The sequence below is a fragment of the Rattus rattus genome, chromosome 5 (genome assembly GCF_011064425.1).
Source record: "Rattus rattus isolate New Zealand chromosome 5, Rrattus_CSIRO_v1, whole genome shotgun sequence".
NCBI classification, from domain to species: domain Eukaryota; kingdom Metazoa; phylum Chordata; class Mammalia; order Rodentia; family Muridae; genus Rattus; species Rattus rattus.
This window is the reverse complement of record NC_046158.1, coordinates 54,161,479-54,186,513: the sequence shown is the minus strand read 5'-3', so window position 1 is coordinate 54,186,513 and position 25,035 is coordinate 54,161,479. Positions and strand designations below refer to the sequence as shown.

At 42.0% G+C, this 25,035-nt stretch overlaps 1 protein-coding gene across 5 annotated transcripts in view; it reads left to right on the top strand.

Moving 5' to 3' along the window:
* The window catches only part of Ttn (titin), a 268,818-nt gene that overhangs the window by 137,716 nt on the left and 106,067 nt on the right, over positions 1-25,035 (top strand). For 2 of the 5 annotated variants that reach the window (XM_032903539.1, XM_032903537.1), the window contains 30 exons: positions 2,965-2,981; positions 3,519-3,591; positions 4,076-4,159; positions 4,434-4,517; positions 4,985-5,024; positions 5,978-6,021; positions 7,845-7,928; positions 8,200-8,283; positions 8,421-8,507; positions 8,636-8,719; positions 8,849-8,932; positions 9,064-9,141; positions 9,549-9,632; positions 10,031-10,126; positions 10,401-10,496; positions 13,789-13,902; positions 15,209-15,277; positions 17,821-17,901; positions 18,768-18,842; positions 19,536-19,622; positions 20,040-20,102; positions 20,389-20,478; positions 21,044-21,091; positions 21,560-21,961; positions 22,063-22,341; positions 22,826-23,101; positions 23,428-23,567; positions 23,872-23,998; positions 24,092-24,355; positions 24,677-24,943. In XM_032903539.1, coding sequence (XP_032759430.1) covers positions 2,965-2,981; positions 3,519-3,591; positions 4,076-4,159; positions 4,434-4,517; positions 4,985-5,024; positions 5,978-6,021; positions 7,845-7,928; positions 8,200-8,283; positions 8,421-8,507; positions 8,636-8,719; positions 8,849-8,932; positions 9,064-9,141; positions 9,549-9,632; positions 10,031-10,126; positions 10,401-10,496; positions 13,789-13,902; positions 15,209-15,277; positions 17,821-17,901; positions 18,768-18,842; positions 19,536-19,622; positions 20,040-20,102; positions 20,389-20,478; positions 21,044-21,091; positions 21,560-21,961; positions 22,063-22,341; positions 22,826-23,101; positions 23,428-23,567; positions 23,872-23,998; positions 24,092-24,355; positions 24,677-24,943 — 3,501 coding nt within the window. Of the gene's footprint in view, positions 1-2,964; positions 2,982-3,518; positions 3,592-3,900; positions 3,967-4,075; positions 4,160-4,433; positions 4,518-4,984; positions 5,025-5,977; positions 6,022-7,651; positions 7,736-7,844; positions 7,929-8,199; positions 8,284-8,420; positions 8,508-8,635; positions 8,720-8,848; positions 8,933-9,063; positions 9,142-9,548; positions 9,633-10,030; positions 10,127-10,400; positions 10,497-13,788; positions 13,903-15,208; positions 15,278-17,820; positions 17,902-18,767; positions 18,843-19,535; positions 19,623-20,039; positions 20,103-20,388; positions 20,479-21,043; positions 21,092-21,559; positions 21,962-22,062; positions 22,342-22,825; positions 23,102-23,427; positions 23,568-23,871; positions 23,999-24,091; positions 24,356-24,676; positions 24,944-25,035 lie in introns of all 5 variants that reach the window. The other 3 variants (XM_032903541.1, XM_032903540.1, XM_032903538.1) reach the window with 2 other exon arrangements.

Sequence of the window (25,035 nt, the reverse complement as noted above, 5' to 3'; positions counted from 1 at the left end):
TTTAAGCGCCGGCACCACCTCAAACAGTTGTTACAGAAGAGAAAACCTATGTGACCATTCGTAAAACGAGGGAAACCCTGGCACGCACAGGTACATTTCAACTGCTTGAAAATGTAGATGATTGTCATTGGCTTTAAGAGCCCCAGACTACATGTTCTATAATTCACTGGTTTTTCTCTTACAATATCTAAGTGTAAACCTACTAATATCTTTAAAGAGTCTGAAACAACCCGAGAAGCGTTTCCAGAGCTGAAGTCATATGAGGCTGTTCCTGAAATTCCTGAACCCCCCTCACCTGAAGGTACACTCTTGTCATGGGATTCTAAACAAGAAAACCTTTCATCTTGTGTTTGTCAAATGTTCCGTGTTTTATGTGTATGGTCCCAACCGCTGAAATACTAATATCTTTAAAGCATCTCTCAGAAATGCCAAAGACAAGAAACTACCTAGGACCTTCCCCAAACAAGTCAAGGCCCATCCAGACTGTGTGCAAATACATGCTATTAGAAGAAAACGAACATTCTAACTTAAAGTCTCCTTGCTTAGCTATCTTTGTGTATCATGTCATTGTTTTTGCCTCTTCTCAATTATATTTTTTTAAAAAACTAATATCTTTAAAGACCTTGAAGTCATCGAAGATGTACTTACAGAGAAGCGACCTCCCCCAACCAAAAGAAGAAAACCTCTGCTGCCAGCAGGTACAAGCAAGGAGAACATCAAGTTTCTTATCTCATTTATAGTTCTGACTAACACGTGTGAACATACTAATCTCTTTAAAGCCCTATGATGGCCAAAGAAATGGATCTCCGATGATTCCACTCAACCAACTGAATACATACAGTAAACCATTTAGAAGGAAGAAACCTCAGCCATGAAAGAACTTACAGTCTATCTATAAGAACTGCAGGGGAAACATGAAATGTTTGATGTTCAAATATGACTCAGATATGTTCTTTCATGAGGAAAATGACTACTACTTATAAAATAAAAGCCAGACTAGCTAGAAACAACAGGAGAGCATTATGACATGTATAACTCTACAACTAGATTGAGCTGACTTGACTCATGTGCCTCTAAAGCAGGAATCAGTGACATCAGGTGACAAAGTTCTGTCATGTGCCTCATGACAGTGTTCCGGCCTTCCATAGAAGGCCCAGTTTATATTACCATGCATACTGTTAGTTGTCAGGATTGCTTTCCTACAAACCCATTACCCAGACAAGCATGGCCATACAATTGACTTCAAGTTTGACTTGGATGTCATAGAAATAAGCTTTACTGAAAACTCAGGAGTTGATGTGAACTTGATTTACCTGTGATAACATCCTAGAGCCAAGGACAAGTCATTCCAGTCCCATGGCCTGTGTTTTTTTAAGCATCATACTTTTTTTTCTTACTTCAATTACTTTTAGATAAACCAAAACTCAGGGAGTTTCAAAAGCCTCAGGATCACAGCCTCCAAGTGTTGTAAATGATATTCTATAATTTAGAAGATATCCAAACAATTTGACTTTTTTGTTCTCTATCTGGAATCTTTTGTTCATCCTCTCAGAGCCCTCTTAGGGTAGGTGTGAGGAAGTTCAAAGCAAAAGGAACGAGTCTTGGTTCCTCTCCTCAGGAGCCCACACCCCTTGTATCCTTAAAGGACCCCAGCAGCAACAGAAAAAGCACCTTGGTTCACTTTGTGGGAATAATGTCTCTACTGACCATTTAACCTCTGATTCTGATACTAATATCTTCAAAGCACCAGAAGCTATGAGAGAGATGACTCCTGAAATGAACACCTTTGAAGATAATTCTGCAGAGCCAGAAACGCCACCCATTCAAGGTACATGTCACCAACGAACACGTATGAAAGAAGAAAGTACCCCCCTTCAACACTTAAAACTATTTTCCCTAATATTCTTCCTCACTCCTGTCTGTAAATATACTAATATCTTTAAGTCAGATGAAGTTCCAGTATGTTCCATCTAGAAAGTATTTGTGACAATTCTGCCAGAGCAAAAATCCCACTACAAGCATTTATCCAATAAGTAGAGTCCTGTCTCAGTCTCTTTGGGGAATTCCAGGATGTACCCAGATGCCACAATCTCTGGGGACTCAAGCTCCTTACTTAAAACCAGATCAAACTTGCGTGTAACCGAAGTACTGTTCGCACTTACATTCAGGCACCGTCAGACCATTTATGGCCCAGTAGAATGTAAACAATAAATAGTCTCAAACTGTGTCGATTGGGAGCTAATTACAACGAAATGATATATGTATGGGTCCCGTGCAGATAGCTTTTCCATCTGTGGCTGAATGCAGGAGGCAGAAAGCTGGCTTTTATTCACAGAGACTACGTAGGAGGAATGCAAGCCCCTCTTCTTCTGAATCACGCAGACTCCTGCACGTTAGTTTATTGGTGGATGAGGGAGAGTAGGGAAGGAGAGAGAAGCAGTTTGTAGAAAGTTACAAGCTATTTAACTTTGACTGCCGTGTCCATTAATCATTTTAACTCTGCAATGTGAAATACTAATATCTTTTAAGAACCCGAAGGCCCCCCCGAAGTTGATGATGCAATGAGAGCCCCTTCAAAACCCAGAAGAGCTCCCTCAGTTACAGGTACAAGAAGCTCTTGCAGGCCTCAGGCACTAGCAATAGTAGTTTTTGAACAATACTTTCTTCTTCCTGGCGACTCTCATAACACTAAACGTAAAAACAACAATTTCTTAAAGTGCGGGACACTTACCAAGAAGCCACGGTTGAAAAGAAAACACTTCGGATTTCTCGCAAAAAGCCTGAGCTTCCTCCAGATGAAGGTATATCTTTCTGCAAGGGCAGGGGATGTCTTCTGCTGTCTACATGTATTTTTCTGTTTGCGATGACTTCGTCCAGCTCCTAAATGTCAAAATATTAATATCTTTAAAGTGCCCGAGGCTCCCAGAGAAGTTGTGGCCAAAAAGAAAGTGCCCCCTCCCCAAGTGCCTGAAGTTGTACCTGTGAAAGGTACATGCTTGACTGTCTCTTCCCATGGGAGGGCAAGGGGGGATACAGGAAGGCTTGAGGTGCCTGGGGTGTGTAAATGTAGCTTCTGTATGTGTGGGCTGCTTGGACTCAGTGTGAACATACCAAATGTCCTCGGAGAACCTAAGGAAGCATCGCTAACAGAAAGTCATGAGTGCAAAGCCCAAGGGGCCAGCCATTGCCCATGCTTGTTAACACTGAAGGGATTCAGGAGATAAAAATGAAAGTTCCTTTGGCTTAAATACTGTTCGTGTGTGTCTACTGATACTTGTACTTTCTGCCTGTAAAACCTACTAATCTCTTTGAAGCACCTGGGACTCCTAAAGAGGTTGTCTCTGAAAGGAAATTGCTTGAGGAACCATCTAAAAGGCCAGCAGTCCTACCAGTCCCAGGTACTCCTCAATGACCTGAGGCTTCATAGGACCTAAGTGTGCCCTTGAAAAGATTTCTTTCTGCTGGTCTTTATAAATCTTAGATACAATCTCACTAATCTCTTTGAAGTGCCTGAGGAGCCCAAAGAGGTCATCCCTGAAAAGAAAGTGTCCCTGGTGCCCGCTAAAAAGCCGGCAGCCCCACCCACCACAGGTACTTGTCCCTGGCCTGCGGCTTCACAGTGTCTAACTCTTGGTCTCACCCTACTAGTCAGACATCCTAATGCAGTTTTACTAATCTCTTTTAAGTGCCTGAGGCACACGAAGAGGTCTTCCCTGAAGAGGAAGTGCCCCTGGTGCCCCCTCAAGAGCCGGAAGCCCCACCTGCCAAAGGTACTCCTCTCAGACTTTAGGGTTCCTCAGATCCTACTCTTGCACTCTTGAAAACATTCCTGCCTGCTCCTCTCCTAAGACTAAGTGGACTCTTTCACTGCTCTCTTTGAAGTGCGAGAGCCTCCCAAAGAAGTTGTTCCTGAAAAGAAAGTGTCCGTGGTGCCTCCAAAAAGGCCAGAAGCCCCACCTGCCAAAGGTACTGGTCCCTGGCCTGAGGCTTCCTAAGACAAAGCTCCTCTGCTCTAGAAAACATCCTGTCCTGGTGTTGTCACGTGTCTTAAATGTGCTCACTAATCTCTTTCAAGTGCCAGAGGCACCCAAAGAAGTTGTCCCTGAGAAGAAAGTGTCAGTAGCACCTAAGAAAAAGCCAGAAGCCCCAGCTGTGAAAGGTATTTGCTCTTGACCATAGGCATCATAGGGTCTAAGTCTTCCTCTCTTGAAAACTCTGTCCCAGGGGCCATCCCTGGTCCTAAGGATGATTTCACTCTCTTTCAAGTGCCAGAGGCACCCAAGAAAGTTGTCCCTGAGAAGAAAGTGCCGGTTGCAGCTCCTAAGAAGCCTGAAGCCCCGGCTGCTGAAGGTAGCCACCCCCATGTCCCTGAGCTTGGCAGTGTCCCTTTGTGTTTACTCTGTCTAATCAGGAAAATACTAATATCTTTAAAGTGCCTGAGGTGCCAAAGGCAGCTGTCCCCCAAAAGAAGATCCCCGAGGCCGTTCCCCCCAAGCCAGAAAGTCCTCCCCCTGAAGGTATGGTCAAACTACACTAAGAGGAAAATAAACATCCATTTTAACCAAAATGTTACACATGTTTATATGTAAAAGTGTACATGTATTATGCAAATGTATTATTGCATAAAGGTAATATAAGTTAAAAATGTCAATGACTATCCAAAATGTCTTCTATGATCATATGGCATAGGTAGCAATTGATTTCACCTTTTCTAAACACAAATTGCAAATTATCTTTGAAGCGCCTGAAGTACCACCCAAGGAAGTCACTCCAGAAAAGAAAGTTCCGGTGGTTCCTCCGAAGAAGCCCGAGGCTCCGCCCCCGAAAGGTATGTGTCCTTACCTGTCCTTTGCCACTGCATCAGGGCTGAGGGGAATTGTGTTCAAGTGTCTGTCAACCAGTTTCATTAACTGTCTTAGCTTGAATAAATGCATCTCTAGAGAGCCCTTTATATTCCTAACTAAAGTCACTAATATCTTCAAAGTTCCAGAAGCTTCTAAAGAAGTTGTGCCTGAAAAGAAGGTGTCTGTGCCCCCAAAACTCTCAGGTCCCACCTGCAAATGGTGTTTTACTTTCTCTTCCTACCCTGAAGGGAAAAATCTTGTACACCTCATATGCTTGCAAAGTATGCCTTCATAATTCATAATTTCAGATGCTACTAATGTCTTTCAAGTACCTGAAACCCCTCAAGAAGCTGTCCCAGAAGAGAAAACCCCCAAGGCACTGCCCACAAAGGCAGAAGCTACCCCTGTCCCAGGTACTTGTCCGCTGGACTAGCTTTCAGAGAGATTTTTTCCTCCCATTCTTGAAAGTCAATGCATTGTCTCTACTAACCTAAATGACGAAACTACTAATATCTTTTAAGTGCCTGAAGTCCAAGAAACTGTCCCTGAAAAGACAAGGCCAGCAGCTCCTCCTAAAAAGCCAGAAGCCACACCCATGCCAGGTACATGTCAGCTAAGTGAGACTTCAGAAGTGATCTCTCTCCCATTCTTGAAAGCAAATGTGTGTATTGCAGTTAACTAACTAAATATAAAACCACTAATATCTTTTAAGTGCCCAAAGTCCAAGAAATTGTCCCTGAAAAGACAAGACTGATGGCCCCTTCTAAGAAGCCAGAAGCCACAACTGTACCAGGTACATGTCACCAAGACCTTCTTCAGAAGAAATCTCTCTACTGTGCTTGAATACAAACACAGGCCATTGTACTTTATTAACCTAAGTATAAAACTACTAATATCTTTTAAGTACCTGAAGTCCAAGAAACTGTCCCTGAAAAGACAAGACCAGTGGCCCCTCCTAAGAAGCCAGAAGTCACAACTGTACCAGGTACATGTCACCCAGACCTTCTTCAGAAGAAATCTTTCTACTGTGCTTGAATACAAACACAGGTCATTGTACTTTATTAACCTAAGTGTAAAACTACTAATATCTTTTAAGTACCCGAAGTCCAAGAAACTGTCCCCGAAAAGACAAGACCAGTGGCCCCTCCTAAGAAGCCAGAAGTCACACCTGTGCCAGGTACATGTCAGCTCAACTAATCTTCAGAAGAAATGTCTTTCATTCTTGAATGTGTGCATTGCTGTTAACTAAATGTAAAACTACTAATATCTTTAAGTGCCTAAAGTTCAAGAAATTGTCCCAGAAAAGACAAGACCAGCAGTACCTCCTAAAAAGCCAGAAGCCACACCCGTCCCAGGTATATGTCAGCTGAATGACACTTCAGAAGAAATGTCTCTTCCGTTCTTGAAAACAAACATACTGCATCACTCTTTATTAACCTAAGTGTAAAACTACTAATATCTTTTAAGTGCCTGAAATCCAAGGAACTGTCCCAGAAAAGACAAGAACAGTGGGACCTCCTAAGAAGCCGGAAGCCACACCTGTCTCAGGTACTTGTCACCCAGACCTTCTTCAGAAGAAATCTCTCTTCTATGCCTAAAAGACGGTGTAGACCATTGTCTCCACTAACCTAAGTAATAAACTACTAATATCTTTTAAGTGCCTGAAGTCCAAGAACCTGTCCCTGAAAAGACAAGACCAGCGGCACCTCCTAAAAAGCCAGGAGTCACACCCGTGCCAGGTACATGTCAGCTCAACTAATCTTCAGAAGAAATGTCTCTCCCATTCTTGAATGTGTGCATTGCTGTTAACTAAGTATAAAACTACTAATATCTTTTAAGTACCCAAAGTCCAAGAAACTGTCCCTGAAAAGACAAGACCAGCGGCCCCTCCTAAAACACCAGAAGCCACACCTGTCCCAGGTACATGTCACCCAGACCTTCAGAAGAAAGACTTTGTTTGCTCTTGGGCAGCATTAGTTCATGGCCCATTCCTAACTTCAATCCATAACCACTGCTATCTTTCAAGTGCCTGAAGCCCCTCAAGCAGTTGTCCCAGAAAAGAAAGCTCCCATGGCCCCACCCAAAAAAGGTGAAGCCCCGCCTATCACAGGTATTTTTAAGTTGTCTTGATCTTCAGAATGAATGAGTTCCATTCCTAAAATCATTGCTAGACCACTTCCCTCATTGCCCAAAATGAAAAGAAAAACCAACCAAACAAACAAACAAACAAAAAAATCTACTAGTCTTTTTAACTGCCAGAAATTCTCCCTGAAACAAAAATAGTTGCACTTCCTAGGGAAGGCAGCAGCCTACCCGTCACGGGTACTGGACAGTGACCCACATATTTAGAAACAGTTATTCTGTAGCCCCTGAAAAACAATGTGCTCTGTGGTCTCTGTAAGACCTAAGAATAATACCACTGATCTCTTTGAAGTGCCGGAGGAGCCCAAAGAGGTCATCCCTGAAAAGAAAGTGTCCCTGGTGCCCACTAAAAAGCCGGCAGCCCCAGCCACCACAGGTACTTGTCCCTGGCCTGCGGCTTCACAGTGTCTAACTCTTGGTCTCACCCTACTAGTCAGACATCCTAATGCAGTTTTACTAATCTCTTTTAAGTGCCTGAGGCACACGAAGAGGTCTTCCCTGAAGAGGAAGTGCCCCTGGTGCCCCCTCAAGAGCCGGAAGCCCCACCTGCCAAAGGTACTCGTCTCAGACTTTAGGGTTCTTGAGATCCTACTCTTGCACTCTTGAAAACATTCCTGCCTGCTCCTCTCCTAAGACTAAGTGGACTTTCACTGCTCTCTTTGAAGTGCGAGAGCCTCCCAAAGAAGTTGTTCCTGAAAAGAAAGTGTCCGTGGTGCCTCCAAAAAGGCCAGAAGCCCCACCTGCCAAAGGTACTGGTCCCTGGCCTGAGGCTTCCTAAGACAAAGCTCCTCTGCTCTAGAAAACATCCTGTCCTGGTGTTGTCACGTGTCTTAAATGTGCTCACTAATCTCTTTCAAGTGCCAGAGGCACCCAAGGAAGTTGTCCCTGAGAAGAAAGTGTCAGTAGCACCTAAGAAAAAGCCAGAAGCCCCAGCTGTGAAAGGTATTTGCTCTTGACCACAGGCATCATAGCCTCTAAGTCTTCCTCTCTTGAAAACTCTGTCCCAGGGGCCATCCCTGGTCCTAAGGATGATTTCACTCTCTTTCAAGTGCCAGAGGCACCCAAGAAAGTTGTCCCTGAGAAGAAAGTGCCGGTTGCAGCCCCTAAGAAGCCTGAAGCCCGGCTGCTGAAGGTGCCACCCCATGTCCCTGAGCTTGGCAGTGTCCCTTTGTGTTTACTCTGTCTGATCAGGAAAATACTAATATCTTTAAAGTGCCTGAGGTGCCAAAGGCAGCTGTCCCCCAAAAGAAGATCCCCGAGGCCGCTCCCCCCAAGCCAGAAAGTCCTCCCCCTGAAGGTAATAATGAAACCATTCAAGCTGTTGTCTTTGAAAAGATGAAATGTCTCTGTATTGGGAAAGCCTTTTTACTTTTTGCTAAATGTGTCGTACATGTCAGTCAAGCCTCCCACTGACAGGGGCTACTGTCTTTAAAGTGTATGAAGAGCCTGCAGAGGAGATTGTTCCGGAAGAGCCTCCAGAGGAGGTCGTGGAAGAACCAGAGCCAGCTCCGCCTCCCAAAGGTACTTGGCAAGCCCGCTGGAGTGTCCACTGTCTTTACCCTCCAGGTCCTCACAGTGCTGGGCTGGCCGGGTGGCCTGTCTTCTGTTTGTCTTTGCTGCTGCTTAAGCAGAAACTCTCCTACCTTTAGTGACAGTGCCACCTACGAAGCCTGTCCCTGAGAAGAAAGCGCCCCCTGCTGTTGTCAAGAAACCCGAACCCCCACCAGCGAAAGGTATTTTCGCGCTGCTAGCTTCTTAGAGCAGACCAATGTGTGTCTCCGAAATGTCGTATTCCAAAACTGTTCTTAATGGTCTCTACACCGTTGAAACTACAAGTTAAAACCCACTAATATCTTTTAAAGCGCCTGAAGTACCTAAGGAAGCTCCCCCGGAAAAGAAAGTGCCTTCTGTGGTTCCCAAAAAGCCAGAGGCCCCACCTGCTAAAGGTACTCGTGGAGGTGGATTACTGGATAGAGGGGAGAATGGTGTCCGGTTCTTAAGCAGGGTTTTGTTGTGTGTATGTGGTGGGTGACCAGTGCCGCTTGTTCACAATGTTACAATACTAATATCTTTAAAGTGCCAGAAGTTCCAAAAGAAGTGGTCCCAGAAAAGAAAGTGGCTGTGCCCAAAAAGCCAGAAGTCCCACCAGCCAAAGGTACATGTCAGGAATCACCTTCCTCAGAAAGGTCCTCCGTCTTAGTCCCCACTGTTTTCAATGTCAAACTCTTTGTCAGTCTTCCCATAACCACACCTTTTAGAAGTGTTTCTGGGAGTTTAGAGTTTACAGGGTATTCTTTTTAAAAAAAAATCACCGCTTTACAAAATAAAAGGTGAACGTCTTCATTCGCAAGCACTGGAGGTTGCAGTCATCATTTTATAATACTTCACAGCCCTCATTTTGCCACACATTAGGTGAAGATCCAAGTAAAGGTACTGACCTTGCCAACCTTCTTCTTGGATCTATCTGTCCCTGGCTTATTTGGCAAAATGTGATATCAAAATAATATAAATGTCCTGTGCTTCTTGACTGCCCAAAAGTAAAACTAACTACTATCTTTAAAGTGCCAGAGGTGCCAAAGAAACCAGTCGTTGAAGAGAAACCAGCCATTCCTGTTGCCGAGAAAGTCGAGTCTCCTCCTGCAGAAGGTACACACAGGGCCACGGTTGAGCTTACCATTTATGACCATTTCTACCTCGGACTTCATCTACCTCCTTGACTCTCTTCTCACTCTCTCTTCCTTGGTCACGGTCTGCCTTTTAATTATCTAAATTAGCTTGGACCTCAAGTTGACAGTCAGCAGTAGCTATGCAAGCCACAGGTCACAGTCGCCGTGATCTGTACTGAGCCAAGCTTCTCCGATGCCCATAAGAAAGGAGATGGGGACGTTGATGGGTGTGAATGGCATTAAAAAGCAAGTCAGGACGGGTGTCATCTTAATAAAAATCCCAGCGAGGGAAGGATTCAGGACCATCGCCTTGGGTATTTTCTGCGTTTTATAATTTTGTCTCACACACTGACATGCAATTGACCGGTATCTTTAAAGTATATGAAGAACCGGAAGAAGTCGCCGCTCAGGAGGAGGAGCCAGCCCCCGTTGTAGAAGAGGAAGAATACGAAGCTCCACATCCACCTGCACCAGGTATGGGTCAGGGTCTGCTGCATAGACAGGAAAGTGTGGTTGCCTGGGTTTTCTGTGGATCACACACCATATGGCAATATCCATCTTCTTCCTTCTTTATGGAACTTGCTACTGGTGGCAAAACAGAAGACCAAACAAAACCCTATTTCACTTATGAAATCTACAGAATTTTAAAAGCTACCAAAATCTACAATCTGCCTACATATAAAAAATGCATGCTTGTTAAATGATTTTTTTCACTTGCTTTGTGCTTGCAAATACCTGATTCTAAAAGAAATTCCTGTTCCTCAAGTGCCTGAAGAGCCTAAGAAGGTTGTCCCAGAGAAGAAATATCCTGTCATCAAAAAGCCAGAGCCTCCACCTCCTAAAGGTACTTAGGTTAAAATACATGTTTGTGTAACATCTATAACTTTTAAAAAGCAGACTGTGTTGTGTATCACGCCGTGTTGTGTCCCCTTGCTGTCCTATGTTACAATGTTGCACAGACTTGCAGAGCTAATGTGAACATCTTACATTTTTACATTAAATGCTACTAATATCTTTAAAGTACCTGAGGTGTCAAAGAAGCCTGCGCCGATGAAGAAAGTTCCGGTCGTTAAGAAGCCAGAACCACCAGAAGCTGAAGGTATTCACGTCCTCATCCGACGCATCGTCCTTAAAAGCTTAGCCTAGAAGTGGGATCCAGTAAGAGTCCTTTAACTTACGACCTACCAGGGGCAAAACTGTCCTCGTTTCTTCCCATTAAGTCTAACACTGGTCCATTAACTGCAGATAGTTTTACTCGTCAGGTGTTCTCAAACTGTCTCTCTAAAACAAAACTAATATCTTCAAAGTCCCCGAGGTGCCGAAGAAACTCGCTCCAGTCAAGAAAGAACCCGTGCCTGTTACCAAAAAACCGGAAGTCCTCCCAGAAAAAGGTATCTGTCAGGAAGAGACATACATCTTCACCCATAAGCATTTCATAATAATCCTTAGAACAAAAAAAGACAGCGCTCATGTAAAAAGCACATTTCATAAACACGATGACAGCAAAGAGAGACCAACAGGATGGAGAGAGCGATGCTTGTGTTGATACAGTCCATGGCTGCAGGGCTAGAAAAGGCATCAACAGCTCAGTCCACCACATTGGGTTGATATTACTATCAAGAAGATGACATTTTAGAGCGTGTAAAATATGCCCCCATCTTCAAGCAACTTAAATATGGTGGGAGAATAGGACGACCAGACAACTCTATAGACAGGAAGTGATAACATTCCAAGCGAGGGACAGAAAGACAGACCAGCAAAGATTCAGGTAGAGAGACCACAGAAAGCTATGAGGAAGAAATGGTTTTTATTTTGATAGATATTTTGACAGATTTTTTTTTTTACATACAGAAATTAGAAAAAGGTGGCGGCTATATTGAAAGATCCAAAGGCAGAAGGGTCTAAAACTTCAGGGACTCTCAGATAAAGTATAATTTGGGTATGGGTTTGTAGACCATCTTAAAAGATAACTCCAGAGAGAAAGGCTTTTTTTGTAGGAATAAGATTTTCTCGTTTTTGTGCACATCTGCAGCAGGAGGCTTGGAAGGTTTTGCAGACTATAAATGAGTAGGCTTGGACTATAGAAAATAACCGCCCACAGTGCTGAGAAAACAAGATCATTGTAGGAGCTGAGGTTAAGCGACCAAGAGAATAATTCTCTGGATTCTGGACTGTTGTTAGAAAGAAAGAAATGGTGGACAGATTCTTTTCAGGCCCGGAGTTAGGAATATGCATGAGGAGCTTAGGGTCAAGGTTACAGACATCAGTCTTAAGGTTATTTGCATTTAAAAAGAGTTACATTGGTAGGATTTACATTTACCCAGACAAGGTAAAGCAGGCGTTTTCTCGTGTGTCAGCATCAGTCTCATAAGGACGATCTACGTGTAAAACCATATCACGATGCAGATAGACAAGGAAGGCTGAGAATGCACACACATAACCCAAAGGCTGCCACGACTCAGAAACCATTTTCCCCCCATGACATCTTCTAAGACCGAGGTCGAGCTCTCTGCTCTGTGCTCTTTGCCAGCCTTTTGAAGAATCTTGTTCATCTTCTAAGTTCTTAATGATAAACAACATTAATGTCTTTAAAGTGCCGGAAGCACCCAAGAAAATTACCCCAGAAAAGAGAGAGTCGGCTCCTGTGCCTGAAGAGCCAGAGGCCCCTCCCGCCCCAGGTACATGGCGCTCCTCACCTCTTGGGAAGACGACAACAGCTTCATCACCTGGCCTTAGTCATTGCCACTTACGGTGGATCTTATATATTTATGTGTCTTCTGTCGCGTGTGTTGGGTCTATTGGTGTTTTAAGATAGCTGTATAACGTCTTGTAAGGTATAATGTAGCAGCCGTGGGGTTCCAGTCTGAATACAGCCTAAAACGCTATAACTGTTTTTAAGTGGAAGAGACTCCTGAGGAGACAATCTATGAAGAGAAAGCCACCATTACCATTGGTAGAAAAGAGACGCCCCCTGTTGAAGGTATACACATACATAAGTGTCTGTCTTTCACATCCTGGGGACTTTTCTTAGTGATGTAGGGTGACATTCCTGCTTAAATCATACACAGGAGCATCCCTGCACACGCCCAACTACCTTTTTTTTTTTCTTGCAAACAATTATGCTTCTTTCGAATTAGAATCTTTCATTTGCTTAGTCTCAACGAAAATGAACAATTCTGAAAGGTTCAGCTTACGGATGCAGAGTTTGATGGTGACATTGGATCCCCAAACGATTGCCAGTAGGGGTTTCAAGTCAGCTCGTCTACCACCAACCCTGTAATAGACCGTTCATGAACAGAAAGCTCAAGTGTAAGAAAGTTAGCATCTGGAGGCTGGGAGGTAGCTCAGTGGTTAGAGCGACTCCCCACCATAAATGAAACCCTAGGCGTGTAGCACCTGCCTTTAGTCTCAGCTTCCAGAGGGAGGGGCCGGTGAGTCTGTTAGTTGGAGATCAGCATGGTCTACCTAAGAAGACCTGGTCTTTAATAAAAACAGAGAGGGAGAGGGGGAGGCAGACAGACTCTGGCTCAATGCCCAACACCAGAAATAGAAAAAGAAAATGGAGATCTCCCCTCTTCTGCAGCGACCACCTTGCATGTGTCGTATGTTTTTGTTTTGTGACTCTTGGCATCCGTGTGTGTCTGTGTGAACACCTTTACGTTACCATCTTACATCTTCTGTTGACATTCTTTAAAGAACGTGAAATTGAAAAGTTTATCCAACCTGAAGAACCCGAAGTGGAACCACAGGCAGAAGAAATCCCAGTGCAAGGTATCCAGCTAGCTGGACGTCCGCCTTCATCATCATACTTGTCTCTTCATCTTGCTCTTGACCTATATATGATTTGTGTTGTCCTATATGTCTAGTAAGTCTTCCCACCTGTCTAAGAAATTCTTTATGTGTGCGTCCATTCTTACGTTGTCCGTTATATGGGCTCTACCCAATGTAAATGCGCTTCGTCCGGATGCTTCTTTTGTTAATTTGTCATATATGTCATCACCTATGTATACAGTGTTATTTCATGTTTTATGTCGAAACGCACTTTTTATTTCATACATATATACATTTCTACCACGTATGCTGTATGTACACATTCTAATTAGCTTGCACTAACACTCCTGCAATACTCTTTCAAGAACCAGAGCCTGAAAAGAAGGTTATCGAGAAACCAAAGCTCAAACCAAGGCCCCCAGTACGCCCTCCTTCCCCACCTAAGGAAGATGTGAAGGAGAAGATATTCCAACTTAAAGGTACACAGTGCCATCTCCATTGCCTGGTTAGCCTGCTTCAAAGAGCTGTGGAAATGGCTGCTTTCGGGGAATGCATTGCGGCTGGGAGTGCCAGTGTTCAGTCATGGCCATGCTGTGGGAACTGTGGGGATGTGTTTGCACTGTCCCTGGGGTCCTGGGTTATGTTCTGAAGTCATGCCTGCTGCCCCAATGTCAGACAGTTCAGTGGGCAGCATCCTTGACATCTGAATGCAGGGGTGCCCGACTAACTTTCCCCGTGGAATGGGGAGGAAGACATTTTATTTCAAAGGCCTGATTGCTGTGCATATCTTGGTCATAAGCATGTGGAATGTCTAAGGAATCTCTGAAAGACATTTTTAACATTGCAGTGAACACATTTATGTGGAAAACTTGGTTTCTAAGTGACTGCATGCTCTTTGAAATATAAGTAGCATCTGTGTGGTAGCCAATAGCTGGGGTGGGTATATACTACGAAGAAAGTGTGTGAGCTCCTCAGCGCTGCCGTTAAGCCTAATAGAAAGCCAGTCATGGTCTATATAGTTCTCAGTGTGGCTGACGTGTGTACATTTGATATCTAGCACCTCTTTATCACTGTTCCTTCATCCTTCCTGTGTGTTTTACCCTTTGAATTGATGCAGTATTATTTAATATCTTGAATCTCAAAGGCACACTTTCTGATCATATGTTTTATTACATACATATGATGGTTTATTTATTTGATTTTACATACATATGCATACATATGGTTTATTTACATACAATGGTTTATTTATTTGATTTTCTTTTTAAAGCTATCTTGTTTGCAATTTTATGTTTTCCAATCTAAAATGTTCAATGTTATGTACTCTTACATAAGGAATTCTATTAAGTGTTTATACATGTATGGAGTCAGAATCTTTTTAGAGATCCTCTGGGTGATTCTTGCCCTGTTCAAACCTTCCTGGGTTTTAGGTGACAAGAGAAGCAGGCTCCTCTGAATGTGACCCACCTGTTGATTGGTGTATTGTGGGGACACATATCTGAATACAGGTCCCTCGGTGTAAAATGTCCTCTGTGAGGATTAGAAATCCTCTTCTCTCTTGACTGCTCATTATGTACAACCCAACCATGGAGCAAAACTGCACTTTACTCTCCTGTCCTTTGGGCTTCTTTCTGAATGTTCTTTGGTGGCTGTTCTTGGCTGGTATTAATGCTTTCTGGTTATAAGAGAAGCTTGGCTTTGATTCTTGTGGTTAAAAAACATAATTGCTTGCTTCAGATTAAGGATGCAAAATAATGAAACTATATGCTTTAAAATTCTTTAAAGCTGTTTCGAAGAAGAAAGTTCCTGAAAAACCCGAGGTTGTGGAAAAAGTGGAGCCTACACCGCTAAAAGGTATCTCAGAGGCTGGCTGAGCCACCCGCAAGGGTCTCCATCCATCTCCACGCTCTCTGTGCCGCCAAAGGGCACTCTGCCAACTCCCCCTCTTTTTCTTCATGACAGGGAAGGAGAATAGTTTCATTCATTTCTTATACTTCTGTGGCTTCCATGGTCCTAGCTCATGAGTGTTGGCGCTTCCTGTGTCTCCCATCAATTTCATATTTCATATGGATGCATACTGTTCATCTGTGTCTCCCACCTCCATATGCCTAAGCTAAATAATAGCAAACTCTACCAGTTAGATGAAATTGATATCAGGAGACATCTTAGGTCAACATGCCGAATGTGCAAGCTTTTGGGGGTTTGCCTGGACATCGGCATTTTCATTTGTGTGAAAATCATTGCAAATCACATTCTCCTGGCACACTGCTGGACAGTCCCTGGGGATTTCCATTGCCTCTGGCTTCCTGCCTGCTTTCTTCTGACTAACTTGAGGCAGCCTGCAGGTGCCCAGAATTTTAGGGAAATACCATCATTGTAGATTGTTTTTTCAAGGTGATTTTCCTTTGCATAGTCTCTTCATTATCTAATTAACCCATGAAGACAAATAAGGCCATATCAATCTAGAAAGTATCAGTTAAGACTAGCTAATGTCTCTAATAAGTTCAGTGGATGTCAGAGCTCTTTTACAGTAATTGCACAACCCAACCCAGAACTGTAGAATTATTACCCAGATGAGCATATATTTCCTGACTCATAAAATGCAGTTTCTAAACAATTTTGCTCAATTAAACTATAAAGGTATTAAATTTAGAAATTATTAAAGATTAAATTAGTATGTATTAATTCATGGTTTCTTTACGAACAATAGCCACAATAATGTATGAGCTTCAAACATCAACATCTTAAAAATAAACTAAAAACAATATGAAAAAAACAAAAGCATTAATATACTTTCATTATATGCATTGTATAAATAAATAAATGTATGTTTTGCCATTTCAACTTACATTGTATAGGTTCAATCAATGAAAATAATTTTCCATTAAAAACACTGATAATTCACAAATGGTAATGAAGATCAGCATAATTAATAATAGTTAAAATTTGAACGTTCAGCTGAAAATTTTGCTTCAAACATTTAGCATTATCAAACATGATTACTTTAAATGAAATATGCACTTGACTCTTTTATGCTTACATTTTTGAAGTGAAATTTAAGCAGAATGATCTTCATCACGTTAAAAGAAAATCAATGAACTGCTTAAGAGCACCAAATAGGAAACTTTATAAAAATATCTAAGAAACCCAAATTAATTGTGATTGAACAAAACTGTGCATCAAAATGATAGCTTCAAAGTGGTTTGGTGGTCACTAAGTTCTGTGTTAGAATCATCTTTGTATCATTGAGTTATGATTTTGCTCATCGTATTTAAATCCATGCATTATGGTAGCAATGGAGTTTGCTGTACAACACAGCATTGTAGTGTGCACTGTGGAAACAAGGAGACATATATAATTCCTTGCTCATTTAAGTTCAAAGGGGGTATCGGAATTCCTGAATAATTTAGCTCCTGACACTGGCTTTGAAATCAGACTTCTATAATTTTTTTGTTGTATTTTTAAAAGAAGAATGTTCAGACAGGGAAATCCAGTCTTTCCTCAATATCAAGGTTCACAGCACGTGCTCTGGTTTTCTGTTCCCATCAATGGAGTAGATGACACAGTGGCAGTAACTTCTGCCGGCCCCCTGCAGGGTGTGTTGGCTCAGGAGACGCCAATGTGCACAATTAAAATAGCTACAGGCTCAAGCAAGGATGCTGTTGAGAACCCTTGCATTCTGATGAAAGATTGGGAAAGCCATTATAGACCAACAGATTCTTTTTTTTTTTTTTTTTTTTTGTTGTTTTTTTTTTTTTTTTTTTTTTTTTTTATTAACTTGAATATTTCTTATATACATTTCGAGTGTTATTCCCTTTCCCAGTTTCCGGGCAAACATCCCCTTCCCTCCCCCCCTTCCTTATGGGTGTTCCCCTCCCCACCATCTCCCCATTGCCGCCCTCCCCCAGTCTAGTTCACTGGGGGTTCAGTCTTAGCAGGACCCAGGGCTTCCCTTCCACTGGTGCTCTTACTAGGATATTCATTTATACCTATGAGGTCAGAGTCCAGGGTCAGTCCATGTATAGTCTTTAGGTAGTGGCTTAGTCCCTGGAAGCTCTGGTTGCTTGGCATTGTTGTACATATGGGGTCTCAAGCCCTTCAAGCTCTTCCAGTTCTTTTTCTCTGATTCCTTCAGCGGGGTCCCGTTCTCAGTTCAGACCAACAGATTCTAAACTCACTAAAATAGCTTTGCAGTCAGTGTGACTGAACTCTCACGAGATGGTTTAGGAGCAAAGAACTTCGAGTCTAATCACCTGCTTTTGAATTCTGTAAATGTGTCTGCGACAGAAATGGTTCTTTGACATACTCTAGCTAACTGGTTTGAACAGGGTCACTTTTTTGTTGAAATTCCATTTTTGTATGAATTCACACCAAATTTGAAATCATATCCTTTTAAGTGCCCACAGCTGAAAAGAAAGTTCGCAAATTACTGCCTGAACCCAAGCCTCAGCCAAAGGAGGAAGTGGTGCTGAAAAGCGGTACAGTACTTCTCCACCACATGTCGATTTCCAACAGCTCGAGTAATGGACTCACCCCGAAAGCTCACAAAATACTTCTGCCCTCGATTTTATTTTAGATAAAATAGATTCTCCACCAAAATTTAAATGTAGTTCCTCTAAAAATTAAAGGTTATCACTTATGATTCCTTTTAGAGAGAGGGAGATATTTTGTGAGCATTCATAGTCTTTTGAAATTGATAATGTTAACAGATACAACTAAACTGATAATAACCTAACAACAATGACCGTGGGTGTCATTTTTCATAACCAAATCATGAAATAAAATATACTCAGCTTTTAAAACACTGTATACGCAACTACTTAAGCCTAAAATGTATTCAATTTCAGTATAACACAAGATCACCAGTAATACTTTTTATAAAACTAAACATCTTTCCTTCTAAATATGAAAAGATTAGATGCGAAATACTCACAAAAGTAAATTTCTAACCTTGTTTCATATACAGGTATTGATCTGTAAGCTTTATTAGTTCATTTCTGCATTTAAACTACCTTTAATTAGTTGTCAATACACTGTTTAATTATAAGAATTACTTGCTATTCAAATAATTTCTTTTGTTTGAACCAGTTTTGCCCCACAGTTTTCTCTGGGCATAGAATCTGGAGAGACGTGAAGGGTTTCTAAGTCTGATATGGATTAAAATAACAAATGAGGTTGGGGGCCCATGGGAGATGAAGGCGTTTCTCACGTAAATACTAATCTCCACCGTGCTAGCTGCATGCCATCCATTGCCCTTGCTTGTGGATCATCTGTGTTCGCTAAGCTTACTCAACATCTCCATTCTCTCATCTTGGTTTACATATAAACCTTTTTGTCTTTTAAGTTCTAAGAAAGAGACCCGAAGAAGAAGAACCTAAAGTAGAACCTAAAAAAGTAGAAAAAGTTAAAAAACCAGAAGGTAGGAACCATTTTCATTAAGTGACGGTTTTATGGAATTCTCTTTCACCAAAGTGGACAGTTAACAAAAGGTTTATTTTGTAAACGTAATTGAAGTTCAACATCAACATAGCTTCATATTTCATCTGTGTGTGCTGTATATGTTCCATCGTCTGCTTATGTCTCGATAATTTACAATATTTCCCAAATACAAGCACTTCTTGGTCTTTTGGCTAGGGATAAGTATAGCCATCTGTTATCAGTGTTAATAATGTCCAGATCCACTCATGAATCCCTCCATATATTTATTATTATCATTATTATTGCTTTGCTATATCAGTTCTCTCTGTGGGAATGGCTGGAATCCTCTAGTTGGACTAAATTCATGGGACTTAATTCATTAGCGATGCTTCCTAAATCTGGGAATTCTCAAGCGGATTGACATCTACCATTTGCCTACTGTCACAGGCTACTAAGACTGTGGTAGATCCGGCTTAGAAGGGGAGAGATATCAGAGATTGGAACCAAGTAGATAAAAGAATGAAAAAAAAAATGGAAGCACGGTCGTGAGAAAAATAGAAATCGGACTATAAAATACAATTTGCATAAAAACCATCCCTTAGAATCTTTGAGAATTCTTTGAGAGTTTCAGTGAGAGTTTTCAGGTAACCCGCTTTCTGAAGTAACACTAGACCATGACCTTCTTTCCTTAAAGAGCCACCACCACCTCCAAAAGCTGTTGAGGTCGAAGCTCCTCCAGAGCCTAAGCCAAAGGAAAGGAAAGTTCCAGAACCAACCAAAGGTATCACCCTCCAACACATTCTTGGTTGTCTCTCAGAGTGCATCCACATAGCATCCCAGTAGCATCATCCTGACATCCCGACCAGGCATTTCAGGCTTCCTGGCTCCTCACCATTCCTGTACAATTTGCTAATAACACATACTTGTTAAATAAGTTACCTGGCATGAGTAATGAGATGAATAACAACTTTGATCCAGTCCAATACTTGTAATATTTTAATAGTTTGTTGAAAACCATATATATATATATGTATATATATGTATATATATGTATATATATGTATATATACATATGTATGTATATTGATAACCACATATGTATAAATACTAATATCCTTATGCTGAGTTACAGTTCTGACTTTGTGAAAAACTTTACAAAGTATTGTGATAACCTGATTATTTCTGTGAATTATTTTAGTGCCTGAAATTAAGCCAGCAATACCCCTCCCTGGACCTGAACCAAAGCCAAAGCCTGAGCCAGGTAAACAAGCTTACTCTTAAGGTGAATGTTTCCAATCTCCACATAAATGAAAAAAAGGAAAAGATACTTTTTAAAATTAAAGTGATGTACGTTAAACAAAGGCAGGAAAATCATCGTGCTTCCAATGACTGCTGAGAGCTCAATATGCCTAGATAGCACTCTTAGAAAAACTAGGTTTTTGGATATCTCGGCATTACGTCATCAAAGGCCAATAGGCCACCAAACATAGTTGTCCTAGGAAGTGACAAGCAGATGCCTTAATGCAGTGGGCATCTTCTCTCCACAGAGGTGAAAACCATGAAAGCACCACCCATAGAGCCGGCGCCCACTCCCATCGCCGCCCCCGTTACAGCTCCTGTTGTTGGAAAGAAAGCAGGTATGGATCCTGCAGTCCTAGATTCGCTAACTTGTGTGGATTGAAGTCACAGGCTGTATGGTTAAACTCTTACGTTTTTTTCATCTGAAATACCCCACCTAATATGTCACCCAGCAGATGCGCATTATGTTTTAATTGTGTCATGCAGTCCCACAAGGTATTTCTAATATATTCTTTTGAGATTAACTAATGGGTGTCGGGTGGTGATGAAACTCTAGGAGACAAACTCTCGCGGAACATAAATGGGGATCCCATGGAACAAACCCTACCCTTGTGCCCTATAGTGACATTTCTCATCTAAAAGCTAATGAATATTGAGATAATTCAAGTTTTACAAGTGAATAATTAATGGTTTCACAATATAGTGAATATATTTCATAAAACTAGGCCCAAACCTAAGATACTAACTACTGATGTTTGAACTCTAGAATAATTTCATTTATTTTCCATGAAGTAAACTGGTTTCTCTTTATATATTAATATTTATAACAAAGAATATGACTCATCCCAGGTGGCTTATTGATAAGTATGGAAACTGCACAAATGCCAATCTTTTTAATTTCAGAAGCCAAACCTAAGGATGAGGCCGCCAAGCCAAAAGGTCCCATCAAAGGTGAGTTTCATGCCCCTCAGACCTATGCAAGCATCTTGCCTTGTGAATTCTGAGACTTTACATACAAGGGGAAATGTTTTCAAATTCTATAATAATCTCTATTTCTGACATTGTTACTAGTATTATTCAAGTAGATACTACAAAAGAACAAACTTTACCATGATAAATTCATATCTTGAATTTTATTATAAATATATGTATATATGTATATATATATTAAATATAATATACACACATATATATACACACAAGTAAAATAATTGTACATTAATCTGGATATTTTAATACACAGAACTGAAAGTTGAGAAAATGAAATGTTCCTATTATTTCTAGGGCCTTTTCATCTTCATGGCTGAGTTTCCAATTGACAAGTTTTTATTTTTCTGTTCCTGTCTCCTGATCACTTTGCACAGACCTTGTGATGCCTATGGGGATGCCCAGCTAACTCTCCACTTCCCTTTGAATTAGGTGTAGCCAAAAAGACTCCTTCACCAATAGAAGCCGAAAGGAAAAAGCTCAGGCCAGGAAGCGGTGGAGAGAAACCTCCAGATGAAGCCCCGTTCACCTACCAACTGAAAGCCGTGCCACTGAAATTCGTGAAAGAAATCAAAGACATCGTTCTGACAGAGGCAGAGTCCGTGGGCTCTTCTGCCATCTTCGAGTGTTTGGTCTCCCCATCCACAGCCATTACAACTTGGATGAAGGACGGCAGCAACATCCGGGAAAGCCCAAAGCACAGATTTATTGCAGACGGCAAAGACAGGAAGCTGCATATCATAGACGTTCAGCTTTCCGATGCTGGTGAATACACCTGCGTGCTACGTTTGGGAAATAAAGAAAAGACCTCCACTGCTAAGCTCATCGTAGAAGGTAACTCTCAGTCCTGCCCATGATCTGTATTAAGCTTTACAGAAGACACCTCAGTAGCAGCATTCATTGGAAACTGTAAATGTGATTGAAATTCTCCACAGAACTTCCCGTGCGCTTTGTGAAGACACTGGAGGAGGAAGTCACGGTGGTCAAGGGGCAGCCGTTGTACTTGAGCTGTGAGTTGAACAAGGAGCGCGACGTGGTCTGGAGGAAGGATGGTAAGATCGTGGTGGAGAAACCTGGCAGGATTGTGCCTGGTGTCATTGGCCTGATGCGGGCCCTGACCATCAATGACGCAGACGACACTGATGCGGGAACATACACCGTGACCGTGGAAAATGCCAACAACCTGGAATGTTCTTCCTGTGTAAAAGTAGTAGGTGAGTCCATGTGAGGCGGAGGGGAAGGGATGCTTGAGCAGATGAACCTGAGACCAGTATAGGCAGCAAAGTGAGACCTACATCTAATAGATATACTGCTGTGTATATTCATGTATATGTATGTCTATGTATATATATATATATATATATATATGTGTATATATCTATTAATATGTATGTAAATATTATATAAGAACTAACTTACTATATATATATGCCTTTATGTACATATATGCATATATACAGACATATATACACACATATATATATACACATACACATACATGGAGTTAGGAAATTCTTCTTTTTATGCTAAGCAAATAGGATAACTGTTTCTCAATGTCTGACGATCAGAAGTCTCACTGATACCTTATCTAAAAGGAGGAATATCAGCATAGTGTACAAGAATTACATCCAGTTTTGTGAATCTTTTCCTATTTTCAACATCTCCTAAAGGACTCATTCCACTCTCTGTTTCCAATAGAAATCATCAGAGAATGGCTTGTGAAACCTATCCGAGATCAGCACGTGAAGCCCAAGGGGACAGCTGTTTTCACCTGTCACATAGCCAAAGACACGCCAAACATCAAGTGGTTCAAAGGCTATGACGAGATCCCCTTGGAACCCAACGACAAGACTGAGATACTGAAGGAGGGAAACCATCTCATTCTCAAAGTTAAGAATGCTATGCCGGAAGATATTGACGAGTACGCGGTGGAAATTGAAGGGAAAAGATACCCGGCAAAGCTGACCCTTGGAGGTATAAGAATCTTACCTGTTACTCTTCCAGATCAATTTTATGTGTGCGTAAAACAAAGTAACACATCAAAAGATACAAAATGAAACAGTAGATGAACCTACACCCAGACACACAAAGGTAGCAGGAGGCAGACTCAGTGGTTCTGTTCGTCTTTTAAAGGAGCGATCAGGTGATGTTGAGAGGGGAAATGAGTGGGTGAGACAAGAAGTGGAGGGGGTGTATTTGATCAAAACATATTATATGCAATATGAAATTCTTAATTTTAAAAAGTGGCATATGGCTGAATCGTCTAAAGCATTGTGTTGCTTCGTCTCTGACTGATACAGAGCGGGATGTCGAGCTGCTGAAGCCCATAGAAGATGTCACCATTTATGAGAAGGAGAGTGCCAGCTTCGACGCTGAGATCTCAGAGGAAGACATTCCCGGGGAGTGGAAGCTGAAGGGAGAGCTTCTGCGGCCGTCACCTGTGAGTGTCCCCCATTCGCAGTTACCACTCAGAGGCTGCAGTGTAAAATCGCTCCTCTCGCTTAAGTCTCATATGCAGGCTTCATTTAATAACAGTGCATGTGGGTTTCTAAACTCTCAAAGGAGGGAAATTATTTAATGCATTCTTTTTGGACAACTTGGATAGAATCTGGTAAGCTATTCTAATGTCCGAGCTTCTATGCTTGTTAGTATACTGTTTGGCGCTTGATAGAAATCAGAAATATTCTCTAGGGAATTCATGTCATGCAAATTGGTAGCGAAAGCGGCCATTTTGTTTCTTTCAGACTTGTGAAATCAAAGCTGAAGGTGGAAAGCGCTTCTTAACTTTGCACAAAGTGAAACTGGACCAAGCTGGAGAAGTCCTCTACCAGGCCTGCAATGCAGTCACAACCGCCATTCTGACAGTCAAAGGTCTGAGGCGTTAAAACCCTCACGAGTGGGCTCACCCCCATTTCCCTCCCTCTGCGTCTGAAACCTACTCTTTTTTTTACTCTTTGTTTTCAGAAATCGAGCTTGACTTTGCTGTACCCCTGAAGGATGTGACTGTCCCAGAGAAGAGGCAGGCTCGGTTTGAATGTGTCCTCACCAGAGAGGCAAACGTCATATGGTCTAAAGGGCCTGACATAATCAAGGCCTCTGACAAATTTGATATTATTGCTGATGGAAAGAAACACATTCTTGTCATCAACGACTCTCAGTTTGACGATGAAGGCGTCTATACTGCAGAGGTGGAGGGCAAGAAGACATCAGCACAATTATTCGTGACAGGTAAGAGCCCACGGAGAAACTCTGAGCGCTCTATTCAGTGTGCAGGTATCCTGTTTTTATTTTCTGATTAAGACAGGATGCCAATCAGTAGCAGCAAATGTCCCTATTACTATTACATTCACAGTGTTATAGAAAACACACACCCATAAAGTCAACCATACCCCCCAAACAAAACACCTAACTTTTAAAATGAAGAATAACCCTACTTCAAACAAACAGCTAATGGCCTCGTGGGAGAGCCCCGGTTATCCCCACACAGTGGAGTAGGCTCTTCGTGTAGGCGACCTGTATTCCTGAACGTGTCACCTGCTCCCCCTGTAGGCATAAGACTGAAGTTCATATCGCCTCTGGAAGACCAAACAGTAAAAGAAGGCCAAACAGCAACTTTTGTCTGTGAGCTCTCTCACGAGAAAATGCACGTGGTCTGGTTCAAAAACGATGTCAAGCTGCACACAACCAGGACGGTGCTCATGTCGTCCGAGGGAAAGACTTATAAGCTGGAGATAAGGGAGACGACGCTGGATGATATCTCCCAGATCAAAGCTCAAGTGAAGAACCTTAGCTCCACAGCCAATCTGAAGGTCTTGGGTAAGTGGGAGCAGCTTCCAGACGGGTAGCAGCGCTGTGCGTCCAGCCCTAGAGCATTTGATAGGCTTCGGTCCCCACATCTCTTCTGATGA